The 17,956-nt window shown below is 34.1% G+C and overlaps 1 protein-coding gene across 1 annotated transcript; it reads left to right on the forward strand.

The window, feature by feature from the left end:
- Nucleotides 1–8,200: 8,200 nt before the first annotated feature.
- Nucleotides 8,201–17,251, forward strand: LOC107803198 (pentatricopeptide repeat-containing protein At1g26460, mitochondrial). Its single transcript, XM_016626834.2, has 6 exons — nucleotides 8,201–8,921; nucleotides 14,556–14,787; nucleotides 14,883–15,362; nucleotides 15,727–15,933; nucleotides 16,374–16,511; nucleotides 16,612–17,251. Exons 1-6 carry the CDS (start codon nucleotides 8,317–8,319, stop codon nucleotides 16,798–16,800), a joined length of 1,851 nt encoding a protein of 616 aa, XP_016482320.1. The 5' UTR covers nucleotides 8,201–8,316; the 3' UTR covers nucleotides 16,801–17,251.
- The last annotated feature ends 705 nt before the right edge of the window (nucleotides 17,252–17,956 follow it).

The raw sequence follows: 17,956 nt of genomic DNA on the forward strand, positions 1-17,956 counted from the left end.
GGTTAATATCAGCCCGACTCGCATGGACTTTCGGTCTTTCTTAGTTGACAACTTTATTACAATTTTAAGTTCTCTAGTTACTCCTGCACAAGCAACATCAGTTATGGATCTGATTAAGGAGCGCTGGGAAGAATGGATCGGGGAGATGCCCTTGAAGATCACTTACCCAGCTCTGGAAGGACATGAGTGGAGAATTGTCACCAGATTTGATCCAATTTATTATTTACATCTTAGTTTTATAATTTTATATGTTTGTTTGGAAATTAAATAATACATTTTTTTAATTATACAATATTTTATTATTATGTATTCACATAAGGGTTCCAGGCTCGATATTTGAGGCCCAGTAGCACCAAGATATCCTGAATTCTTGTATGTGTTAGTTTTATTATTTTACATGTTAGTTTTATAATTTTATATATTTGTTTGTAAATTAAATAATTAATTTTTATAATTATACAATATTTAATTATTAAGTATTCACATATGGGTTCCAGGCTCGATATTTGAGGCCCAGTAGCACCAAGATATCCTGAATTCTTGTATGTGTTAGTTTTATTATTTTACATGTTAGTTTTATAATTTTATATGTTTGTTTGTAAATTAAATAATTAATTTTTATAATTATATAATATTTAATTATTAAATATTCACATATGGGTTCCATGCTCGATATTTGCGGCCCAGTAGCACCAAAATATCCGAAAAATGTTGTTCTTTTCTCATGTTATTATCTTATGATCATTGACTATAATTGGACAGAGTTTGTGTTTGATTTATCAATTATTTTGACGTATTTATCAATATAAGAGATACTTAAACTATAGGGATACTACGCTAAAAAGCTCTACATTTTACTACGCTAAAAGGGCACTATATTACTAGTCTTTAAGCAAATAAATATTGTTTAAGCAAATAAATAATATAAACTAGATAAAAATAACAAATAAATTTAATCACGAAACATTCACGAAAATACATATACAACAGTAAAAAAACTTATTAATATTTTTTTTAACAAATAATAATGATTTCTCAATTTTTACATATTTTTTTAGCACACTAATAACTAAGTCCGGATAAAAATAGCATACCAGTTTAATCGCAAAAAATACACAAAACAACATAGAACATATTTAAAACAACTAATACGCATTTTTTATACGAGTTTCGACAAAAACTAAATCGGAATACCTCGATTTATATTTTTTAGAAAGTTGAAGAATTGAAGATTTTAGTCTGAAACGAGCAGCCACAACGAGAGAAGACCTTAGCTAGGATGTGAGACCAACACTCTTTATTTTTTGTGGGACGGGTGAGGTCCACTCGTGTTTTTTGGGTCGTTGGGGGGGGGGGAGGGGGGAGGATGGACCACTGGTTCGATTTTAAAATTAGGGGGGAAGATTTCTGGTTTGAACGTGGAGGAAGGGAATGGGACGGGTATTTGAAGAGGTATAGCGTGGTTTATTAACTTGTTTTATATAAACGTCTAATCAGTGTCAGGCATAGCGTTTTCAGCTTCAGGTAAAATGTATCTTGAAAATGCGTTTTATGTAAAACGCCGTTTTAAAACGCGCTTTACCTTAATGTCCAAAATGGACGTTTAAGTAAAGCGCTCTTCAAAATCGCGTTTTATATAGTTTGGTCACTTAATTATTTTTTCACTTATTTCGGTCTTTTGAGTCCAAAAAGACCACATTTAGGTTTTGGACTCCAGTCTGGTGCATTAAGCTCCCGCTATGCGCGGGATTCGGGGAAAGGCCGGACCACAAGGATCTATCGTACACAGCCTTACTCAGCATTTTTGCAAGAGGCTATTCCACGACTGGAACCCGTGACCTCCTGGTCATATGACAACAACTTTACTAGTTACGCCAAGGTTCCCCTTCCACACAAATGTCTTATACTTCGCTTAGTAATCATATACAGAAAGAAAATATTGAATAATACATAGAACATTGCAGTTTTGTGAAATGATTGGACTCTGGGATTAATATAGCAAGTGAAAATGCAAAAAGGAAAAGAGTATAAGTAGTTTATCAGTCTACTATGTTTTCTTCAAAGAAAGAATGAGATTAAGGAAAATTTAACGATCATTGTTGACATGAAGAAAGCTATAAATATGAAAGTCAAGATAGATAACGAAACTTTTGGATTCTTTTCCATTTTGGAGCTCATAATTATATATAAAGATTTTCTAAATATAGTCCTCGAAAATGACATGTAGATTCTATGCATGGTAAAACTTGTACATTATTTGAAAGAGAAACAAAGCGACCAAAAAAAACTAGATAAAAATCAAACGAGGGAATGAACCCCAACAATATCTACCATAACACGTGAAGGAATGTTAAAAGCACAAGCGCATGTCATTCAAAACGAGACACTTAACTAAAGGTAAAATTGGCTAAATCATTAGCCTCCTTGTAAATATTAGAAATATAGATTATAGGCCACACAGTTCATAGCCAAGAGATGACAAATGCAATTCACAATATTACTAAGTCCGATGAGAGACAAACCTTCTAGATTGCAACATATAAACTACACTAGAGCTTGTTAATTAGTAATTAGAAATAATTACATTGCTTTATGATATTTGCAGTAAAAAATTTTAGTCCTTTAATTTGTGACTGTGAAAGTAACACTAGGTCGGTCCAATATTATGATCAGAGAAAGACAGCTAAAAATAAACAAATAATAAGAGAGAGGTTGGTCGACAGAGAAATAATATGGAAAATGCAGCCATGAAGCAAGGAAAATATAATTAAAAAAAATACACCTCTATTTTATTTTACTCCCTTTGATTCATTATAAGTGAAGCTATTCTGAATATTATTATGTTGTCTTATAAATAGTACTATTTTTTTGAAATTAGCAAATATATAAAATTTATTTAAAGTATTTACGTCAAAATTAGCATTAAAAATTAAATACTTTGAGTTTCGTTTTTCGAACCTCTAATGTATATTGAGATCTAGGGATTTATACACACAAGAAATCTGAAAGTGTTATTTTTTTCTATTCAAATTGTAGATGTTATTCAATTTTAATATATCAATAACATGGAAATTTCAAATATATTAACAATAATCGAAAACTATGAATTTGATCGGAACATGGATGGAGGATTATATATCAAAGAGCTTTTCTAATGGATTATTTACGTGAAACCATGAAAAGGGTATCCAATTTTCTTTTACATTTAAATTCCTACTATGGTTTTACAATTTATATTTACAGAATTTGTCATAATTAATTTCTTTTATAGAAAAAAGTCATTTTAGAGGTAACTTATCATCCACTAATAGTAAATGATAAATGATAAAAAAGGGTACTTAACTTATATTTTACTTTAATTTGTTCTCGCTTTTGCCTCTCAAACACATCAACTGCAGACCAAATGAAAATGACCTTCCTAACATCAGAACATACGATATAGTGTTGTAAATTGACCTAACCATTTTTGTCATTTCTTTTTCGAGACAAATATAAGCAAGCAAAAAGGGCATATTAATACCCAACTCAGGTACAGATTAATTTGACTGAAACATTCTTGAATAAGATATTTATTTAATATCAAATTAAATGAATGAACCCTTTTCGTCAAAGATGAGCAACCTTTAATTAATTATAAATATAATTGGTAAGTAAACAATAAAAAAATTATATCAAAAGGCAAAGAATTGGATGTTTTTGGACAACCTTTTTGAAATCTAAGCCACCGACTTCTTTTGAATACACTTAAATAAAGCTTCTTTCCCATCTTCTATCCACCCAATTTATTATGTTTTCCAAGTAAAATCTTTGTCGTCCTTTTTGAAAAGGGAATAGAATAAAAATGACTTTCTATAGGATTGATCTAAAACTAAAAATGCTGAAAATATTCCCTGGTAGTGTATACATGGATCGGTTGGTTCGCTTTTTAACAAAATCAAACCAAACCAACTATATCGGTTTGGATTAGTTCGGTTTTTTCGGATTTTTCAGGTTTTCAGGTTTTTCTTTTTGCATAAATATTATTTCAATCTTACTTTGTTAAAGTTATAGATATAGTTTTGATAAGTGAATATATGTTTAGTAAATATTGAAAAAATTGACAAACATAAAATCTATTAAAATATTCTAATGGGAGAACTTTTTTATTAACACAATGACAGTTATTTTCGTAGTCGCATAACAATAATTTTTCGTTAATAACGCTTTCAAGGTTAACACATGATAGTGTCCCAAATATATCTACATTTTTTTTAACGCAACTTGGATAATCTTAAATATATATATATATATATATATATATATATATATATATATATATATATATATATATATATATATATATATGGATTTTTTTATTCAATACCAAACCAAATCAAATCAAACCTAATCGGATTTTTTAATCGGTTTAGTTTGATTTTTAAATTTGGTGCGGTTTTCCAGTTCGATTTGAACATCCCTATTCACAAGTATATATGTATTGAAAATTAATCATATGTCCGTAGAAAATACAAAAAACTTCTAATGCTTAGCAAAACTAATCTTTTACAATATTAGTTTTAGAATATTATAAATGAAGCGACATAAAGGGGCGGATCTAGTGTAACGGCTACGGGTTCATGTGAATTCAGTCATTTTTACTTAGACTCTATATTTGTAAGAAAAGTTCATTAAATTATAAAAATATTTAGCTTGGAACCTAATTCTTTGGTCCAATTATCATTGTATATTAACTTAAAATCGTTATAAAAACTCATAAACTTAGCTAGCGTTTGGCCATAGATTCCAAATTTATTTTGAAAAATCTGATTTGGGCGAAATTTGGTCTGAAGATGAAAATGTGTTTGGACATACATTTTCAAAACATATTTTCCAACTTTATTTTGGAAAAACATGTATATAATTTCCAAGTTTTGGGATTTTGGCCCAAAATCAACAATTGGGGTGATTTTGGGATTTGAGATTTGGGATTTTGCCAAAATATAGGCAAAATTTATGGCCAAACATGAGTTTTGAAAATAAATCCCAAATTTATTTTGACAAAACTCACGACCAAACGGGGCCTTAAAATCCTGAATTTGGCTCTTGCGACATGAATAATGAGGACTCGTATCCGACTCTCAACTTAGATGCAATTGAGGTTCACTTGTTATTGTAGTTATTGTTATTGTTGTAATTTCTTATTTAATTTAATAAATAAGTTGCTCTTTTTTTCTAATTATGCTTTTTAGTGCTTTATAAAAGTCTTGTTTTGTCATGTATTTGTTTTTCCTTTAATTTATGATAGTCAAGATTACTCCGTTATCCTTAGTTTTAGCGTGACAATAGAGCCAATTTAGTGCAAAAGACGTCAAAACAAATTTGGTTATATTAAAAAAATTCATAAATCAAATAATAAACGAACAAAGAGAGATATATTAATCATCTTTATGTTCCAACTATTTCCTGAGTTTCCAATAACGGATGATGTATATAAGTTCGTTCATTAGAGAACATCTGATGAAAAAAGAAGATATTACACAAATTTAAAAGTTAATTTCTCATTCTTTTGAGCAAGAAGCACAAGGCAAAGGGAAAAAAAAAACTACTCAAACAATATAGTGGTCACAAATGATTTTTTCATTCCTTAGTATTTTTTTCCAAAGAAGAGTGATTTCATCATTAAGAAAAATGGAACAAGAAGAAGAGACAGCGCTTGGTAACATTTGAATCATGTAGCACTTTTCAGTGAGGTCGTAGTAGGATGGATAAGATCCCTTCACCCTTAATCAGAGGTTTCGGATTTGAGTTATGAGTTTGAATAAAATCCCGACAGAATAGATTTTCGTCATTTAATGGATCTTACGTAATGCAAATTCAAATTATTTGAAGCTTGGATGTGAATATCAAAAATTGCTTAAGAAACCAAAAAAAGAAAAAAAGAATCTTGCACCACTTGAATATTATGTAAAACTATAACCACTAAACTGCATATCAGTTTCAACCACATAAAGTCAGAAAACACGCAAATAAATGTTAAAAATAAATATTTTATTTTCTTCACTATTTTTCTTACGCGGTTGGTATATTCCTTTGCCTTTAGCATATATATCCAAAGGCCAAAGGGGGGTGGGGGGGGGTGGACCCCTACACCCACTATATCCAGCAAATGACACCCTTAATTATTTGTCACTATTAATCATAATTAGAGAATCCCATATTCACATGTCTCATTTGTTTTGGACAACCAATGAGCGTGGGTAAATTTTGAGCAATACTACTACATTGATGTGTCCATAACTTTATTACATAAAATCACTTGAACAATTCCTTGTAACCAAGAATTCACTCAACATTTCCCAAGTATCATAAAAAAGTCTTTCTTGTTTTCTCCTACTAGTTTTATGTGATAAATATGCAAAGTAAGGGTATCTAACGGGTAGGCCGGGCCAGGATGGGTAGGGAAATATTGAAACCATACGAGTTACGAATCGAGCCGGTTATGAGTTAGGAGTTACCGAGCTTAACGGGTTCGGGTTCATCCGGGTAAAAAATGAACCGTAAGGGTTACGGGTACAGGGGATCGGGCCGGGTTAGTGTAATTTTTTTTTGTATTTTGTATAACTATTGTAAGTTATATTAATATAAAGTAAAAATATAAAAAATACAACGAAGATGAGAAAAAGTTGCACTTATAAATTGCAAGTGCTACATTTATTTCAAAATTACAAATTAAAGTTTGCATATAACAAGTAAATTAACGAAAAAAGAGTAAAACTAAATTTTCATGCATAATAATACTTCAAATTAATCTAACAAACTAAAACATTAAGCATAAATACGTCTAATAATTTTAAAATAGCACAAATTGTCTCAAATCAACTTAAATACGAATTTCTGGAGGACGCTCAAGAGAACTTTTCATATGCCTCCTTGAACACCCTGTGCCCAGACACTTTGGACGAAGATTTAAGACTCGACCACAGTTCTTGCACTTTACTTTGTGAACTTCTTCATTTTTTTCTACCACCTCAAAGTGTTCCCAAACATATGAGTGCACTCTAAAAGTACGGGGCATGATTTAACTTGAATTGAGAATTTGAGTTTGAGAAATGAGAGATGAGTGAAGAAATGAAGGGGGAGGAGGGGTGTATTTATAGTTTTTCAAAGGGCTAAATTAGTAATTACAAAAGTGTTAAATTTAAAAAAAAATTGGCCCAAAAAGGGCTAACTGTGCAAAACAGTCGGTGGGCCGACGGTCAGAAAGTAGAAACACTAAAAAAAATAATTGAAAGTAGCCGTTATATCGGTCTGGGCTGGTCCGGGCCGGTTCACCGGTTCTACAGTAAATCGCGTTGACCGGGTTTGACTGGTCTAGTTAACCAGTTGCACGAAGGTGAACGGACCAACTCCCCTTACCCCATTAACCCAACCCACCCAACCCCCTTTGTATTGGTTCGGGCCGGTTCCGGTTTCAACCAGCCTGGGCCGTTCCGGAAACGGGTTGACCCGGCCCGTTAGACATCCTTAATGCAAAGTTGAATGACTTTGGGTGTGTTTGATACAAAGGAATATATTTTTTAGAAATATTTTCTAATTTTCTCATGTTTAATGGGTTGACTTAAATATTTTAAAAAAATACTTTTCTTATAAAACTTAATTCCTCCGATTGGAGAAAATAACTTTCCTATCAAGAGGAGAAAAAATATTTTTCAAAACTCTTTTTAACCCTTCCCCACTCCCACTCCCACCCGCACCCGCACCCCCACCTCCACCGACACCCCTACATCCTACACCATCCTACCTCGCCCCCATGCCTCGCCCTAACCTTGCCTCTACCACCCTCGCCCGTTGACCCCGACCAACCACCTTCCCTCCTCCCCTCTCCTTACTCATTTCATCTTCTATAGTGTTTGTCTAAATTTATAATTTTCAAAAAATATTTTCTGCTACCTAATAAAACATAAAAAATAAATAAAAAATTACTTATTTTAAAACAATATATTTTCAAGAAAAATATTTTCCTTCGTACATAACTCACCCTTTACATAACTTTATTCTTCAATTTCTTCATTCATTTGCATATGCCTTTTTGAAGCCCATAAGTCATTTCATTCTTATCGGCCCAATATTTTGAAACACAGACAGGCCCAATTTACAACAAATCCAGCCCAAAACAATATGCAATAAAACCCATAGATCTATGTTACACCAAATTACCCCTCAACTTTTAGATAATAACGACAACACCCCTTATAACCTTTCTCTCTTCCCAACAGCATTTCCCAGTAACATCCTTAAACCCTAGCAAAAATATTCCCCCGAAAACTTACACTTACAATGACACTTCTCACTCGATCACGACCGTTGATCAGAACTTTAACAAACTACAGATCAATCACCACCGTTCCTTTCCTCTCACAAGAACCTCAACTCGCCGGAATTCCGCCGGAAGTCAACACTACCCCATTACCCCCAAACCCATCCTCCGGCAGCCCACTTTACAATGAAAACTGGCGGTCCCCGTTTGCATCCACCGCACCCTCCTCCTCCTCAGTCGTCCCACTATCATTCCTCCGCCAATCACCAGCTGCACGCGTTCAGGCAATTTCACAAACACATGATGTGCAAGGTTTAATGAACCTTTTTGCTGATTGGATGACAACACAGCGGTGGGAGGATATGAAGCAGCTTTTTGAGCTTTGGATTAGATCTTTGGATCGAAATGGGAAGCCCAATAAGCCTGATGCTAATCTATTTAATCATTATTTGAGGGCTAATTTGATGATGGGTGCTACTGCTGATGATTTGTTGGGATTAGCTAGTCAAATGGAGGAATATGGGCTTGTTGCTAATACAGCGTCTCATAATTTGATCTTGAAAGCTATGTATCAATCTGGGGAACCATTGTCTTGGGTTGATAAAGCTGTCAAATTGCTCGAAAGGTTCGTATTTGATATAATTTCGTATCTTTGAATATTTGACTATGATTCAACATAACCATTTACAATTTGAATAGAAGAAAAGGAAAAAAGGTCTGTAAAGTGATGATATGTTTTATTTTAAAATTTGTTACATGTAAAAGTAAAGATCTTTTGGCCGATTTGACATAAACCTAAAATGAAGTTATGATGAGCCACGAAACCAATTGAACCGGATTTAAGCTGTATGTACTAAAGTGTAGTTCTTTACTACTGTTATTGGCATTTGAAGTAGTTGACTTTTGTTGTAGCAGGTTACTTCCCTCATTTTCTGAGTTTAGTATTTACCTTTTAAAAAACAATCTAATATTACAATCCACGCATATAATAACCTCAGTTTATAAAGATTAAACCTTTGTTGCAATTGTGGAGATCCCTTTTTCTTTTTTTAGTGTTCATTTATATTAAATTGCAATCTCAACCTTTGTTATAATTTTCAAAGGTGGAGATTAGGAAGTTGAAATTTTTGGTACCTGTATATTCACAGATGGAAAAGACGTGGAATTTTTGAGTCATGTATATTTACCTAAAGATAATATTTTGCAGAGAACGTCTTTTATAAGTATATTTTGCAGAGAACAATTGTGACCCTTTTAGCTCAGTGATAGGCAGTGTTATCAAAGGCCAAAAACGCAAAAAGCTCTAAGGTTCGTTGAGGCTTTAAGCACAAAGTGCAAATAAAGCACAAACTTTAATGAAGAAAGGTGCAAATGGAGAAAAAACTACAAATGTGTGTGTAGTCCAAGACTAATATTATAAGCATGAAACTAAATATATGGACAAAGAAATTAAAAAAAATTATGATAAAGTGAAATATCAAGTATTTAGTGTTGCCTCTTTAGGATTATTGTTATCAAATGCGAAAAGCACAAAACAGCTCTAAGGTCTGTTGGGGCTTTAAGCGCAAAGCGCAAATAAAGCGTGGGCTTTAATGAAAAAAGACGCAACTGGAGAAAAAATAAAAATATGTATATGTAGTCCAAGACTAATAATTATAAGCATGAATAACAAATATATGGACAAAGAAATTGAAAAAAAAATTACAATAAAGTGAAATTCAAGTGTTTAATGTCACTTGTTTAGGATTACACTCATTAGCGAGGAAAAGTATGCCTTAGAGACTTGATGCGACACTAAAGCGCCCACAAAGCGAGGCGAAGCGCTCAACATGTTTTGAGCCTCACTTAAGGGCTTAAGCGCGCCTTTGATAACACTGTTCATGATTACATTCATTGACAATGAAAAGTATGCCTTAGCGAATTAATGAAAACAATGAAGCATCCGCTAATCAAGGCGAAATGCTCAACATGTTTTGCGCCTCGTTTCTAGGCTTAAGCGATGAAGACAATTGTGACCATATCACGTGTGCCAGGACTATGTTATGGTATTTTTCTTTTAGGTTTTCATGGTAAAGGTATTTGCCTATGGGAGTAGCTTTGTGATCTTATTTTTTGTTCATTGGATGAAGGATAGAGACGTAAGTTAGTCTAGTGCAAAACAATATCTTTATGCAACTGATAAGAGTCATGAGGGTACTCGATAGGGTCTCACACAACAATAAGTCGAGATAAAATACATGTTAACTCTTTTGGTCGATATTTTCACACATGGTGTCAAACATGTGCTACAACATTCTCTCCTTCCATGGAGCGTATGTCTTTATCTCATAGGATGATGTTGTACAAATGATATTCAAACCCCATAGGCATTAGAATTGAGTCCCTTGATCTTCTTAATAAAAATTGTACAAAAGTACGTACAAAAATTGCACGAAACTCGAATTGTTGAAATTTTAGGATTAAATTTGTGATAATTAAACCTTAAAATTTTATAATTCAATTACTTACAAAATAATCTCGGCAAATTCCAAAAAATTCCTAAGGTTTCGTGCAAAAATTATGCAAATTCAAACATGAGATAATGCAATAAAGTTTCAGTATTAACACATAAATAAAAGCTCTAAACATTATATATTGCACAAAAATCATGTAAAGGACTGAGAAAATAAGCCTATGAATCGTATACCAATGAAGGAATTATGTAAAAAACTTGTTTAGGAGACTTACAAGTTCCTTCCGGAGGAAAGATGATCTCTTGCAACCATGACTTGAATTACCCGTCATTGGGAATCCTCAACAAAGCGTATGAGCTTTCTATTTCCATAGCCGAAATGTCCTCTAGATTAAAATAGTATTTTTTTCTCTTCAAAAGCCTAGTCATCTATCTCTTAATGTAAAGAGCATATTTTCCCAGCACCCATAGTGGTGTATTTATAGGCAAATTTTTCAGGCAATTAATTAGGGTTTAGGTGGAAGATTACAATGGCCCAATAGGCTAATTAGCATCCCTTGTGGATGTACTAAGCCTAATAATACTTTTCAATGTTAGGATCAAAGTTCATTTTTTACTAAGGTTAGGATTTGTTAATCCAGTCAATCTTGCTATTAATTCATGTGATATTTTTAGCAATTTTGGTTTGAAACCTTAGGGCTTTTGTTTGTTCCTCTTGTTGGCGTTAGAAAATATTATTGGGCCTAGTTCCCCCATAAGGGATGTTGATTAGCTTATTGGTTATTAGCTAATCCTTCGCCTAAACCATAACTTGCCTATAAATACACCACTATGGATGTTGGAAAATAGGTTTCTTCCATTAAAAGATAGACTAGGGTTTTTGATGAAATACTCTTTGCATCTAAGGGGGTAATTAGGTCGTGAAACCAAGGGATTCATCTGTTTTGTGATGATCCCTAATAACTAGTATTTCAAGTTATATTTGCTAAGGATTTGCTTCTGCCACAAAAAATTTGTAAATTTTTTGACTAGTTTTTTACTTGAAATCCTTCGTTTGTATCATAACCTTAGTTTGTCTTTCGGTTGTTTACATGCTTTATATACAATACATGAATTTTAGGATTTTTATGTGTTGATCTCGAAACTGCATTGCATTATTTCATGTCTTCATTTGCTTAGTTTTTTCATGAAATCTTAGGGTTGCATTGCATTATTTCATGTCTCCATTTGCTTAGTTTTTTCATGAAATCTTAGGGTTATCATAGAGCTCATCGAGATCTTTACAACGATATACAGATCATAGTTTTCGGCCATGTGTTTGTGAGTTATTGAATTTGTAAGATTAGATTTGATCGGATTTTAAGGAAGACAATAAATCTAAATTGATTCTACTTGGGTCGATGCCAGAGCGGTTAGTGAGGACGGACCGTATATTTGGTGGCATTATGTCTACGCTAGTTCAAATCGGGCTAAGCCCAATATTTCGCCAATCCACCATGGGATGATATAACCCTCTTTGTACTTCTAAAATATTCGATCAGGAGGTAAAAAAAAGAATCAAATTTCTGCTAGATCTCGTATTTCCCTAGGGTTGAAATTCAATTGGTCAAACCACCGCCAAAAGAATCTATTCGGGTTGGTTAAGAAAAATATCATCATTTACTTTATCTTATGGATCAATATTTGAACGGTTTTGCTTGAATTTGATGATCCAATTGAATCCTAAAATAAATTTAGTACATAAACTCAGCGTTTTAATTGGAGATATTTGGTCAAAACTTATGAGTTTTGGCCAAAAAATAGCCCTACTCGTCATGAGAAATATTTGATGATTTTGTGAGCAATTAATGCTTGAAATTAATCCTAAAATATGTTTGAGACAAAATTTTGTGTTTTAACTAGATCAAAGTGGCAAAAAATGGAGAAAAATATAAATTGGGTCACGATGGATCCATTTCTAGGCAAATGGGTCGTGTTTGATCCACTGGGCGAAGAAGATGACAAGGCAAGTTGCTCGGCGATGCCCACTCGTGGTTGAGTATTTCATTGTTTTAAAATTATTTTTGGATATTGAAAAATAATTTTCTTGTAACTAATACTATTATGAAATAATGAATTCCGTCGTGATTATTTTCAGCGATATTTTTTCAAAATGAAAAATGAGGAACCTTTCCTAGTTGACGAGAGAAAGAAAGAAAATGAGCCTATTGATTCTGACATATTCCTTTGTTAGTGATTCATATTTCTATCTTAAGGAAGATAACAAAATTTTGAAGAAGCTCTTTTAAGAATGTTTCTCGCATCTTACTCTTTAACTGCAAGCTTAGCAACTGGAAGTTTTCCTCCGTCGGAAAGCATTCCTTCATGGATATGGGAGCTTACTTTGTTGTTGCTAGTTTAGTAAGCTAAGCAAGTCGTGTCCACCGAAAGTTGGTAACCTTTGTCACTGCCAACATTTGGTACTCTCTAGATAGCTTCAATAGTTCATTAAAAGCCGTAAATTAAGTATGATGCAGAGAACATATCTGTTTGTCTCTCTCTCAATGTCTCTCTATATATACGAAAAATAAATATCTTATTTCTTAAGTGAAGTTAGGTATTTATGATGATTTTCTCCTTGATTTGTTCTTAAAAAAATGAAAATTATTTTTTATTCCATTTATGTATATATGTGTGTATATACTGTCTATTTAATTGTGAAACAAAAATATTTGTTGAATACTTCTATTTGGTAACTTGTTTTCAAATCTAATGAGATATTCTATTGATTTATGAAAGCCAAGGTTGGGCCAGATAAGAAACCTAAAATGATGACCAACAAGGCGATAGAAAGTGTGAAAGAAATAAAACTATGACTAAACTGAAATGTTTCAATTGTGATAAAAAGGGTCGCTATGCGATCAAAAGGGTCATTATGCTAGTGATTGCACTAAGCCTAAGAAAGCATCTCACAATGAGTCGAATAAGATAGTTTGTGTTCCTTTAATCTGAATGTTAGCTATCCAGGTTAGCTTTCTCACGTAATCATAAGGATGATTTGAGAATTGACACGCTAGATTTGGTCATATGGGCCCACGGCATATACAAAGGCTAGCAAAAAAAGGTTTACCGGCTAAATTTAACATGTGAATGAGTCCGCTTATTAACATTGTCTAGGTGGAAAAGCTACAGGAAAACCATTTGGAAAAGGCATCAGGAGCGAATTTCCATTGCAATTAATTGATTCTGACATTTGCGGTCCTATGAATGTGAAAGCAAGGCATGGAGCTTCAAATCAAATTGTTTCTTGTTCTTGCCCGTGATGTCTCAGGGATATGTTTCTGGATTTAACTGGTCTTGCGAATTGCAACACATCCAGGCGCCATTGCAAAATCTCTCTCTTCTATATTTTGCCCGCCAAAATATGAAACATTTAAAGTTGCCAGAAGACGAGATGTTACTGCCTCTAAAATGAATTGAGTTAGCTGGTTTCAGTTTCTTTTTAAGTCAAGCTTCTGGTCAAGTGATCACTTTGTTATTTGGGTTTTTTCCCCTTTAATTTCTTGCTTAGAAGTAATGTCTGCCATATGTCTTTGCTCTGCTTTGTCGCTTTTAAGCTTCCTTTCTCTCGGCTTGGTTATTCCTCCATTCTCTTGCTTCTGTCGTTTGTGTTGGATAGTATGTTTACTAAGTGTTAAGGGCAACCTCATGGTGTTTATTGAGCGTGGTCTGATTGCTACAGCACACTGTGTATTTTCACCATGCATGTAAGTACTCTGTCATGCATTAATGCTATTTGATAGATTTCTTGTGTAATACTTATGCCAGGATGATTCAGACTGGAAAAGAGTATAAAGAAGCTTTGCCTGATGATGAGTCATATGACTTGGTTATTGGCTTACTGTTTAAAGCAGACCTTATTGATGATGCCTTGAAATATGTTGATTCAGCCTTGAAATCTGGGTATAAGCTGTCCATGAATGTATTTAATGAGTGTGTGCGAAGCTGTGTCTTCAACAACAGGCTGGATATATTGGTGTCGATAATAGAGAAATGCAAGGTATGTATGCCTTTGTTAAGATAATTCTTACCATGAAGCTTCACCTTTTTTAAAATATAATTTAGTCTCTGATGCCGGTTTTTGGATTTTGCCAGAAAACAGACCAGAACAAAGGCCTATTGCCGCCTTGGAACATGTGCACACACCTTGCTGATGTTGCACTACAGGCAGATAATAGTGAACTAGCTTTTTCTTCCTTGGAGTTCTTTGTGAAATGGGTTGTTAGAGGTGAGAGTGTGAGGCCCCCTGTTTCGCTCTCTGTTGATGAAGGACTGCTTGTGGCTGCACTTGGAACTGCTGGTAGAACCTACAATGCTAAACTCCTTAATGGTGCTTGGGAAGTCCTTAAGCGCTCACTACGACAAATGAGGGCCCCTAACCCTGAATCTTTCCTTGCGAAGATATATGCCCATGCTTCTTTGGGGCAATTGCAGAATGGTTTTGCTACTCTGCATGAGTTTGAAAAAGCTTATGGTAGTTCTAAAGAAGAGAGTGCAGAACTATTTTCTCCGTTTACCACCTTGAATCCACTGTCTGTTGCTTGTTGCAGGAATGGTTTTGTCACTTTGGACTCTGTATGTTCTTGCTCTTCCAGTATACCCTGCCTAATATTGGTTTGCGTCAAGTTTTATTAATCAAGTATTTCAACACGTGTGAAGTAGGTCTGAAAATTTCTGCTACTGATGTTTAAATGTTCATCCTGCTGCATTCTTCATATTTTTTCAGCACTCTCCCCTTTTTCTTAGCTTCTTCTAAGACAAATGCTGAAATTAGGGAATAAATTGATCGTCTAATTCCCAACTAGGAACTTCGTCTAATTCCCAACTAGGAACTTTGCATATCTCACAGCTTAGCATTTTGCTGCACCTGCTTAAGTCAGTCAGATGTTCTCTATATGGCCTTGCACTTTGTATCGCCGCTGACTTCTAGAGATTTCAGGTTTACTATCAGCTGGAGAATTTGAGCCAAGCAGACCCCCCTTACAAGTCTGTTGCTGCCCTCAATTGTGTAATTCTAGGCTGTGCCAATATATGGGATATTGATCGTGCTTATCAGACATTTGCTGCAATTGAATCCTCTTTTGGATTAGTCCCAGATATCCATTCATACAATGCTCTGATATATGCATTTGCGAAACTTGGCAAGGTAAATAGAAATGAATGTAAGATCTGAATGCACAAAGTATAGACCAAGACTTCCGTTTATCTTTTTTCTTTCCTGGCCTAATGACAAAACTTTGTGATGTTAAACCTAGAGGTCATTTACTTGGTCCTATTATTGGTTCATCAGCTAAACATTTGACTGGGAAAAATCTGTGAAGGTCATTATAACAATCAAAAATAATAATCTGTGAAGGTTATTATAACAATCAAAAATAATAATCTGTTAAGGTCATTATAACAATCAAAAATAGTAATCTGTGAAGGTCATTATCCCAAGTTCTGTTATAATAAAACGGGAACTACATTCTTTCATTTGTATGGTGATAGAATCCTCTGCTTTAAGATGTACGAATAATGGGAGTGCACATTTGCATGCGATGTATGATTATATGAATATTGACGAAGTATCTTTTCTTGTTGCAGAGAGATGAAGCAACAAAGGTCTATGAGCACTTCATGGATTTAGGCGTGAAGCCAAATGAAATGACATATTCTCTACTTGTTGATGCTCATCTTATTAAGCGTGAACCAAAAGCTGCAATTTCAGTAGTTGATGAGATGGTAAAAGCTTTCACTCTCCCAGACCCCTGCAATCGTCAGTGAAGAAAATGAGCCCGCTTTTCATTTTGGCTAACAAATTATGCTATTGTTTCATGTGCAGGTGCATGCACAGTATAAACCTTCCAAGGAGATGCTGAAAAAGATCCGAAGGCGATGTACTCGAGAGATGGATTATGAGTCTGATGATCGAGTCGAGGACTTGGCCAAAAAGTTTAACATCCGACTGGGCACAGAGAATCGACGGAACATGCTCTTTGATCTTCAATACAGCACGGAATACGCTGGTTAGATGGTGCTGAGGTGAATCAGAGATTGCATGCATAGTCGACACTGTTTCTCGGCCCTTTGCTGAAGAAACTTGCTGGGATTTGAATGTTGGACTCTTTTTCCTCTTCTTCTAGCTTGCCTCTGGTAGTGGAACACCTGAGTGCTGATGTTGGTGTTTCACAAAGTTTAGTAGTGTTGCATCTCATACGCGTTGGGCGATCCTTTAAGCAGTGGCTGTAAATTATTTAGCTCTGGTTAGGATTAAGCTGTGGAGGATGGTGTCTGCTTAGAAGGTTCTTGTTTTAACATATTTATGCATTCTTTTTCCACCCCTTAGGAAGCGTAAAGACCGGCAATTTTGCTAATGCAATGAGATATCCAGCTCATTGTGAATAAACTGTAGGCACTCTTCATGCTGAAGCAGTTTGCATCAAATACATTTTCTGCTATATTCTATCTGATTTTGATTACCATATTTGGTTTTTTAACTTTTGCAGCTACATTTTTTTTAGATAGTTCTCTTACCATTCTAGCCACAGAAACGGAGAAGTTTTTGTAATACCAGAAGACAGATTTCTCCATTCAATGTGAAAATAGCACGGGCTAGCTAACTTTCGGATTGATAATTAAAAAATAGCCAGCGTTTGCAAAGTTGTTGCAAAAATAATTTTCAACATAATATGCTGGATTATGGAACTCCTATGTATAAACTTCCAACATATTATGTTGGAACTCCGGTATATGGAAAGTTATACCCTAGCTGAAATTCTGAAAGTTCTAGCATAGCATAATATGTTGGATTATGGAAGTCCAACATATTATGTTGGAACTCTAGCACATTATGTTGGAATCTCATATAAAGAATTTGAACTCCGGCATATTATGTTGGATTTTTTCCGGATTTTAAGGGTGTTTATGTTCAAATTTTTTCTTTACATGAAAAATTGGTTGAATTTAGATAACTTTTGAAACCGTGGTTATTTTTCAATTGTTGGTTGTAAATATGGCTATTTTTTATTTTTTCCCCCATTCTACATCAACTTTCTGTCAGTTTTGGCTGTGGTAATGTGCCTATTTCTCTGAACATATGTTTGCATGTGATGTATTTGCGCTATACCTGTTTATCGGACGGGCTGGGACGGGTTGAACTGGAACGGGTTGAACGGAAAAAAAACCAG

Source organism: Nicotiana tabacum, chromosome 20, assembly GCF_000715075.1.
Source record: "Nicotiana tabacum cultivar K326 chromosome 20, ASM71507v2, whole genome shotgun sequence".
NCBI classification, from domain to species: domain Eukaryota; kingdom Viridiplantae; phylum Streptophyta; class Magnoliopsida; order Solanales; family Solanaceae; genus Nicotiana; species Nicotiana tabacum.